This window comes from Cyprinodon variegatus, unplaced genomic scaffold, assembly GCF_000732505.1.
Source record: "Cyprinodon variegatus isolate N-32 unplaced genomic scaffold, C_variegatus-1.0 Scaffold112, whole genome shotgun sequence".
Taxonomy (NCBI): Eukaryota; Metazoa; Chordata; class Actinopteri; order Cyprinodontiformes; family Cyprinodontidae; genus Cyprinodon; species Cyprinodon variegatus.
The window spans coordinates 1,154,742-1,164,685 of NW_015150565.1; the positions used below are offsets into that span (position 1 = coordinate 1,154,742).

The 9,944-nt window shown below is 37.4% G+C and overlaps 1 protein-coding gene across 1 annotated transcript in view; it reads right to left on the reverse strand.

Moving 5' to 3' along the window:
• Nucleotides 1-2,110, reverse strand: part of LOC107084953 (saxitoxin and tetrodotoxin-binding protein 2-like) — an 8,313-nt gene extending 6,203 nt beyond the window's left edge. Inside the window, exons 1-4 of the mRNA XM_015375027.1 lie at nt 1,870-2,110; nt 1,314-1,459; nt 569-633; nt 165-329 (exon numbers count right to left, since the gene is read on the reverse strand). Coding sequence (XP_015230513.1) covers nt 165-329; nt 569-633; nt 1,314-1,459; nt 1,870-1,986 — 493 coding nt within the window. The 5' untranslated portion in view covers nt 1,987-2,110. The remainder of the gene's footprint in view (nt 1-164; nt 330-568; nt 634-1,313; nt 1,460-1,869) is intronic.
• Nucleotides 2,111-9,944: the final 7,834 nt, after the last annotated feature.

Consider the following 9,944-nt stretch of genomic DNA (forward strand, 5'->3'; position numbering starts at 1 on the left):
GTTCTCCGGAGAATCCGAGGCAGCTGGCCTGCTTCTTAAAATGTTCTAGCTCAGAATCTGTCAGGGTCTGTCTCCTGCCTGGAATTAAAGTTAAAAATTATGAAATATAATTTTCTTGCAAAAGAGAGCAGGATATTTTAAAAATGAGAGTGATTTCTTCAAACCTAAAATGTACAAAGCGTGAGCGTTGAGTTCGTCAGGCATGTCCGTGTAGCTCATTTTCATGACTTCAAGGGCCCTTTTTAAGTTTTTAGAAGTGATGTTTATGTTTATGACCATACAGCCATCACAGCTTGGCAGCACTTGAAACTCAGATGTCATATTAAGTTCTGGGAATGAACAGCAAAAAAAGGAAAACATCAATAAGATATCAGAGATCTATGGATAAGAATTACCTTACAAATGATAAATGACCCATCACAAAAATTTCAATCACTGCTTTAATATATACCTGCATGATTTAAAAAAAGCAAATGATTAAATCCTTGGAAATAATTTTTTAGAACAAAAAAAAACAAACTAAAATAAATGTAGTGTTGAGAAGAGCAATTAGAGTTTTCTCGCTTACTTGAGGTTATCAAGGTGTTTCCTTCTATCTTCGCAGTTGAGGAATATTTAATGCATGTTCCATTCCTAGAAAAATATTGGAGAATAAAAAGGTGGGTTCATAACATGTGCAAAGAAGCCTTGATAGTCTTTTACTACACACTAGAATGTTTTTCAAAAAGCTTTTGAGTTTATGTGAAACATACTTCCTAAAGATGAACATGACCGGGTCCTGAAAAATCAAAGAATAAATCTACACAGAGCATTTGAGCATTGAGAGCTGAATATCATCCTGATTTATTTTTTTGTTTTAAAAAAAAGTGAAACTGTATAAACTGAACTTCTCGGGGGGCTGGTTTAATGTTACATTATAACTTTTTTCACATTTTCATGTGAACCTGTTTAGTCCAGCAGCACCTCTCTTAAAACTCCCTCAGTGCTGCCCATGTAGGGTTCAACGGTAACTAATTCTGTATTTATTTTTTTATTGTTTCTAACAGCAATTGCTGTCATCATCAGAGCCCGTGTTTGGGTAAAAATATGACTCACCCAGACACCCCCTTATGCCGAGTCACCCTGTCCTCTTCTGCCTTGACAGCAGGATTGATCTGTGGCATCACTACCAGCATCCCCCTCCCTACATTTTGACTTGCTTATGTCATTCTTTGATCTCATCTTTGTTATTTTTTTATAATAGACCCTGAGCTGTTTTCTAACTGTATGTTTTGCTTTCCGTTTGCATAGATAAGATTGTACAGTAAACTTACATCCTGTTCCTCTGATTCATGACAATCTCATTGTTTCCTGCTGGCGACGCTGTAAGGTTTGTCCAGGAACTGTCAGTCAGCTTCAGCAACGATTTATAAAAGTCATGATCTGCATAGCCTGCAAGGAAAACCTTCTCTCCATACAACTGCACACAAACAGGAGGTTGGTTGGACATCAGGCCAAGGTTAATATAAAAAGCATTTGACAAACAAGGTTTTTCTTAATATCTTGTTTAAAGAAGTGACTGGATTTTAAGAATGTTGTAAATAATTTAGCCAAAATAGAGATTAGATCTATTTTCATTGAAAGAAAGACATAAAAACAGCAGGAATAGGATTCTTAAATATAATTTGTATTAAAGGTGACAAACTAGACAACCCGCTGGTATTTGCTTTTGTTTCAATGTATTTACATCACAGCATTTCCATAAAAAAGAAAAAAAACCTCAGTTAAACTGCACAAGTGGCCTAATCATGAAGACGAAATGTCTCAGTATTTAGAGAAAACAAATTGAATTAAAGAAATATCAAATAATAAACATGAGAAGGTCCTTACCACTGATGGGTCGGCCAATGAGATGGGTGAGACCAGTGGCTGGCATTCTTCAGGTGTCAGAGCTGAGCTGCTCAGAAGCAGCGACGCAAAGAGTAGAGTGCTGAGCCACAGGTTCATGATGACAGTTAAGCTTCAGAGGGAATCTGTTTGAAAAAAAGAAAGAAAAAACCCTAAACAGTAACTTTCTAAACTTTTAAACAGATCAACTGCACCTTATCCTTAGAGATGCTTGATTTTTATATGATCTGATGGTGCAACGAGTGTTTGGACTTTCAAACTGTTACATAACTCTTAGAAATTTACTAGCTTCTACTTTATGTACTAAAGAAAAGCAAACAAAACCAAGAGACTAAAAATCTCTGCTAACTCAAGGATCATGCCTATTGATTTTTTCTTATGACAATGATGGGTTTGTGCATCAATTATTTGTGTTTCTGTTTGACTGACTTTTGAAACCAAAGGACACACCGTCTACCTGATTGCATGTGAAGCACGGGAGGCTTTTGTCTTGGGTTAAGCCCACAAAAAGATTGATTTCTTGATCCCAAGTTAAACTTTACAACAACTTTTGCTTAAACTAAAAATTTTTGGAGAATTTCCACTGGGATTTTTTTGTTCCTTTTTTTAAGAACTATAAAGTTCAGTCTAAATCTAATATTTGTAACCAAAAAAATGAAAAAAGAAGCTACTGATTATAAACTTTCTATTAACGGTGAGTTCAGCTGGTGAGTGTACGGCATGATATTTTTATTAACATTTTACTTTAGTGTGACTTATATGTGATTCCTGAAAACAATAGTGAGAAATCATGCCTATAGTTCCATATAACCCTTGAAAGCAAAGCAACAAGTAAATAGACAGCACAGTGAAAATACATAAACCTCCTGCTCTCCATGTTCTTTGAAAAACAAAAAGATGTTCTTCAGCAGATGTGATGGTGAAATTTAGCTGCCCCATAATCAGGTATAGCATATTTTGACACCCAACTCCCAAGTATTTGCTTGCTAACACTTAAAATGTTCATTCATTGTGCTGTGTTTTGCTTTGCAATATGGCTGATTATCAAAAACATATCATTCTTTCACAGTGACTCTGCATGTCACCTCTTGGCAGTTTTAGGTCTGGGACCAGATTTTATCAAAAAACACTGATGAAACAATGCAACAGAGCAAAATTTTATTTCATTTGTTACACTGACAAAGTGCACCAGTTCGAGCTGCATGTTGCACGCATCTGTTCAAGCAGATGCGAACTGTAGACCCGATCTTAATATGTAAGAAATGAAAAATGTAACAGTTTAATTTTTTAATCACTGTTTATGTTAATTTGTCAAATACAAAAAAACAGTGGCGGTTCTAGACCAAATGTACCAGGGGGGCAGGAGGGGGCCAGTGTGTTTTAATGGGGGCACAGAAAAGCATGAAATAAAAACAGGGCAAGGGATTCAAATATATTAAGATAGCTGCATGAGGTAACATTTTTATTCAAAAAGGTTTGATTAAAATGCTATGTCTTATTAGGTCAATATACATTCAGAATTTAGGAATTTTACATAGTTTCCACTTTATTTAAGTTCAAATTACTGTCTATACAATCTGAATTAGAACTCAAGAAAAACTGATAAATGCAGCTGTAAAAATTTGAGTATTTTTTAAAATTTAGTTTAAAAAAAATATTTAGCAGATAAAAAAAACGACATCCTATTTCAAGAAAAAAATGAAATAGATCCAAAGGACCTATCAGTAACCATGTCTATTCCAGTGCATATTATCATTAGAATTTGAATCCTTTAGTATTATGTCTTCAGTACAGGGGCCAGGACGTGATCTACAGGGGCACTGGCCCCTGTTGGCCCCTGTCTAAAAACATCCATGCAAAAACTAATATTTAAAGGGACCAATGGCTTCCTGTACCAGCTATTGGAGCAGCTTATTCTAGAACAGGGTTGTTAAACTCAAGTCCTCTAGGGCTTGTATTCTGCAACTTTTAGATATGTCCCTGATGCAACATATATGAATCAAATAGCTTAATTACCTCCTCAGTTGAAGTCTTTATCCAGAGTCCCACAAAGGATGTTTATTCAATTTTTTTTAAAGGGGTCGTACATCTAAAAGGTACAGGACCTTCAGGACTGGGTTCTGACATCCAGAGGCCAAGGCTTCTGAGGCATCTGACCATGAAATGGGGATGAACAATTTCTGAGTGGTAATTTGGTTCAAGCATTTTAGATAATTGGTTACATGGAAATCAGGCTAAACTTTTAAAACACTCTATCTAGACTCACTTTAACCTGCTATGGAAACATGTAGAGATGGAGCTTCTTTTTATATTTTTTAAACAGAGCTGCTGTATTCAGTTTCTCTAGGGTAGGGGTCACCAACTTGGTGCCCACAGGCAAAAGGGGGCCCTCAGTGAACACATGGGGTGCCTTTCAACTCACCAGTGGGCTGAGTTTGAGATTTGATTTTATTCTGTTGCTCCTTTTTTTTTTACCATTTATATTTATAAAAACTCTAAATCTTGTCACATACTAAACATCACACTGATAAAACCTAATTAAAATTTTGCATAATTGCACCAAACATATTTATTGCTCTGAACTTCCATATCAATGATTTTTGCACCATGTCTTTTCTCCCACACTATTTACATTTGATCACATTTGCACTTTATGGAATGGAAATGTTCTGAAAGCTGTACAAAAAATGATTTTTTCTTTTTGTATACACACTGTGTATACAAAAATACAATAAAAGTTGTCTAAGTCTAAGTCCAACAGCAGGGGTCACCAAACTTTCTAAGGTCAAGGGCTAATTCATGGGTACTGAGTCATAGAAAGGGCTACCAATGTTGACCTTTGAACTGGAGGATTCAGCATTCACCTTAATTTCATAAATAATAAGCAGATTTTAATTGTTTCTTTTAACTCATGAAATGATAAATTGCTTTACAAATTATTAAAAAAAAAAGGACAACAGAAAAAAATAAAATTTAGATCTTATCCCACTGGTAAGTTGTGCTGTTTTTAGAAGATGCTAAGGGCATCCCATGAGGCCCCTTAGTGCATTTGAAGGGATTTCAAAATTAAATTATCTAAAAGAATTTTTTAAAATAAAAGACACAATAAAATATGTTTAGTATGTATGAAGTTGTGGTGAATGCTGTCTCCTCCAGTTCATTGGTCAGTATTGGTAGCACATCCTATGACTCAGTACCCATGAGGTATCTTTAAGCCTTAAAAAGGCTGGTGACCCCTTCTCTAGGTTATGTTACAGTTGCGGTAGGCCAACACAAAAACATTTCAAAACAGTAGCCCAGTTTGAGCTGAAGAGGGTGCCAAGAAGACAGTTTAGACACGGTTTCTGCAGATTGGATGTAAATACATTAATCAACTAGTGAAAGATCGGTTTGGGACAGAGAGACAACTTTATTTATACAGCACATTTCATGCACAAGGCAACTTAATGCGCCTCAGAGCAACGTCAACAATAACACAAAAAAACAAATTCAATCAATACAAATATATATAAAAAATACATACTATATATTAAAACCAATTAAAATGCAATCAATCACCACAGGCACTAAATAGGCATGTTTTCAACCTGGACTTAAACATAGTCAGGACTGAGCCTTTTTTTACATCCTCACTGAACTGCGCCAGACCTTAGCTGCATGAAATTGAAACACAGCCTCACCAGGCTCCCTAGGGATCTCAAGGCTCAAGGTGGTTAATATGGCTCTCTGTCAGAGATGTACTTTGGTGCTAAACCACAAGAAGACTTGTACACAAGTCAAACTGTTTTAGAATCTATTCTCTGAGTCACAGGAAGTTAGTGCAGAGACCGGAGCACTGGACTAATATGGTCGCATTTCCTGGTTCTGGTGGGGATTCGAGCAGCAGCCTTTTGGATAAACTGCCGTTGTCCAACAGGTCATTTAGAAAGGTCAGTGAACAGGAGAAATACAAAGGGCCTGACTAACAAAGAAGGGGATTGTATCCCTTGTGTAAATAGTTGCAGCTCTAGTTGTCTGCTGGAGTTTGTGCAACAGCTGGGATTCTCCAAGGCCTTTGAAAGTTTCCAGGGGTAAAAGTAACATAAGCATGACTGAGAGATTAACATTGGGAGTAAATCTTCTGCAGTTAGAAGTAAACTGATTTTATTAGAGGTAAAACTGTCAGAGCAGGTTCTAAAACATTTGTGTTTAGATTCCCTCTGAACAGTACACTGCTGTACACCCATACTCTTTCACAATGCAACATACATTTAGCCAAAAAAAGAAAGTCGGTGCTATTATTATTTGGTAGGATTATCAAACATTCATGTCATTCAGGGCACAGAAATTATTTTTTATCTCTGTAGATGAACATTCATTATCTACCGGTATGTAAATCATTAACATGCAATTTATCTATAGATGTATTCATCTAGATTAGCTCTAGTTGGCTGGCATCCTATCTGCTGAAATGATGGAATACTGATGCCCTCGTCTTCTTTGCAAAAACCTGCAGAAAGAAAAAGGATAACAAGAGCTGTGTCATGATTAATTGTTTAAGGAATTTGACCGACATGCAGAGAAAACCACTCAGAGAACACTGGGAAAAGTTTAACAGGTTTATTTGATGTAACGTATACAGGAGTAGGATCTGGAACTCAGTGGACTGGTGAACCGGAACTGGAAAGTCTGATGGGGAGATCACAGAGTTCAGTTCAGGGACCATAGGAAATTTGACTGCGGCTTGGATAATGCTGGAGAAGGACTCATGTTTCAGGTGGCTCTTGTCAATCCTTGAATCCAGTCTGTGTGGGGGTAATCCAGAGAAGGGGGGGACTCGTTGGAGGGTGGACAGGTTGACATTCGTTGGACCCAGAGGAGTAATGGAGCGGATTGTCACTTGGATTTCCGATGGAAACTTGAACGGATCATGTGGAGGTTTTCCCCTGCTCAGTGTATTCTCAGTGATTCCGTCCAGTGGGAGAAGATTCAGGCAAACAGTTTTCACAGGAAGGCTTCCTGTAGAAGAGCAGACAAAAACACATTAAACTCAGAGAAACAAAGCTAGATTAGACTCTGCTAATCTCAGCTTGGCTAGAGTACCCAAATCTGGCAAACACTCTGGCGTTGTGGTAGTGACAGCCCACTGCCCAAATACTCCTCCAGTAATGAACCAACGAGCTGCGGGTGTGCAGGGAGGCCCAACGAGGACAGGACACCACCTGGTGGTGGAGAAAGAAAAACACACAAACAACCCACACAAGCTGGACTCCTAACAAGTTGTGTTTTAAAATCCAAGCCAGGGGGGTCATTTTGATTTAAGTGTTTGGAGCAGAGAAACCTCAAAGCTGCATATTTTCTTTCAGGATTGAACTCTACAGTAGGTCTCCAGAGAAGCCGAGGCAGCTCGCCTGTTTCTTGAAATGCTGCAGCTCAGACCCCGTCAGGGTCTGTCCTCTGCCTGGAAGCCAAGTAAAGAAAACCCAGCTGGCATTCGACTGACCTTAAAGGTTGTTTTAGGTCTCAACTTGTTGAAAAAATGTCAGTTTAAGAATAACATTGATTCAACATCAAAATGTTGAACACAAAGCAGTTGAAATTGTGTTAACTCATCGTTGATTCTGGTTGAATATCAACAATTTTTGATATGATACATAAAGATGTATGTCTAATAAACATTATTTTTACTATTATTATTTTTACTTTTTATTATTGATTTAATGTTGGTAAAATCACCCATGTTGAGAAACATGACATGGATATGATGTTGCTATTTCAACGGTGACTACATTTGCAAAATCTAACAAAAATTCAGCTGTTATCCATCACAACCAACTGCCAAGGAAAAAAGCAGTCCAAAGGGAGCTGGTTGTGGTAATTTTGTGGATGTGTAATTTTAGTAAAAACAGACTGTTTGACACCTGAGGAATGCATTCAAAATGATGGATTTCTCTTCAACGTTTAATATGTTAGTGAAAATCTTGGACACATTTCTGGTGTCTATAATAAGAAATGTGTCCAAATTCTGCTTTTGTTTTACAAATTTGAACAAGGTCGTCCTCTTCAATTTCAAACCTTAATGTCCAAATGACTGCCTTTTTTAAAAACGGATTTAAAGGTAGTAAGAAAAAACTAAACATTTTTTGAAGAGAAATCTAATAATTTGGATGAATATTAGTAAATATCCATGTCTATAATATACGTATAAATATAGAAACACGCCTCTTTTTCTTATCTACAGTGAGGAAAATAAGTATTTACTAACTTGAAAGTTCCCCCACTTAGAAAAAGTGTTGCACTGATACTGATACCGATATCGGGCGGGGCCCCTATACTGCACTAAAATGGTTGTATTGGTATCGGCGAGTACCAACAAATAAGGCACCAATACCATTTGAGAGCCAAAAGTTTATTCAACTGATGTCACCCAAAAAAAAAATACAGAAATCACAATGTATGAGTTTTTTTTAACCATTTATTTGTATGATACAGCTGCAAATAAGTATTTGAACACCTAAGAAAATCAATGTTAATATTTGGCCCACTCCTCCACATAGATCTTGCCTAGATTAGTCAGGTTTCTGTGTACACCCTAAAGCATGATGCTACCACCCCTTTGCTGCACAGTAGAGATCGTGTTCTTGGGATGGTACATCATTCTTCTTTCTCCAAACACTGTTAGTGGAATTATGACCAAAAAGTTATAGTATTTTGGTCTCATCTGACCACATGACTTTCTCCCATGACTCCTCTGGATCATCCAAATGGCCATTGGCAAACTTAAGATGAGTCTTCACACATGCTGGTTTAAGCAGGGGAACCTTCCGTGCCATGCATGATTTCAAACCATGATGTCAGTGTATTAGCAACAGTTACCATGGAAAAGGTTGTCTATGCTCTTTTCAGGTTATTGACCAGGTCCTCCAGTGTAGTCCTGGGCTGATTTCTCTATCTTAGGATCACTGAGACCCCATGAAGTGAGATCTAGCATGGAGCCCCAGTACGAGGGAGATTGACAGTCATGTTTAGCTTCCTCCATTTTCTAACGATTGCTTCAAAAGTGGACCTTTTTTTAGGCAAGCTCCTTGGCAATTTCCCCGGAGCCATTTCCTACTGATTGTATGGGATGGACTGGTTTCTGTATGCAGCTAATTCCCCTCAAACAGGTGCATTAGGATAATAAATGGAGTGTAGGTTGACATTTTGAAGGCAGACTAACAGGACTTTGAGGGTTAGAATTCTAACTGATAGGTGTCCAAATACTTATTTGCAGCTGTATTATACAAATAAACAGTTAAGAGAAAACCATATATTGTGATTTCTGACTATTTCAGAACCCGCCAGGATTTTTAATTGGGAGAACTTGCAAAATAGTAGGATGTTCAAATACATATTTTCCTCACTGTATGGGAAAAAATCTCACCCCTTTACACAAGCTGTTTGTTTTAGAGTCTATTTCTTGGAGTTTTGGAGTTTCTTTTTAGTCTAATTTACCCTGTATAATTAGCCGTAAAAAAAAAAAAAAAAAAATACAGTATTTTTATTGACTTAAAATTGACGGAATTTGGGGGGGGATGAGGGGAGAGGTTGCAACACAAAGACTCAGTTTTGGTATTTTCTCTCATAAAGGAAAAGTTTTATTGAGACAATTTTTAGTCAAACTGTAAATTAAGCATAGGTGGACAGCATCCCATCTACTGAGGTGATGGCAACTCGATGCACTCCTCTTCTTTGCAAAAACCTTCAGAAAGACACCAGAGTGAAATTAGTTTTGTTGTATAGTCTATGCTGAGGAGTTCATTGTGATTTAGCAGTTGGAGCAGATAAAAGCCACATACGTATGTCAGGATTGTAGAGATAGTCTAGTTCTCCAGAGAAGCCAAGGCAGCTTGCCTGCTTCTTAAAATGCTCCATTTCAGACTCTGTCACAGACTGTCCTTTGCCTGAATGCAAAATACAGAAAATGGCCAAAATTGTGCTATTGAAGCAAACCAAAAGAGTTTGAGATCAATTTCTTCAAACCTCGAAGTAACAGAGCACGAGCAGTGTTTGCAACAGGCATGTCTGCGTCACTGGGT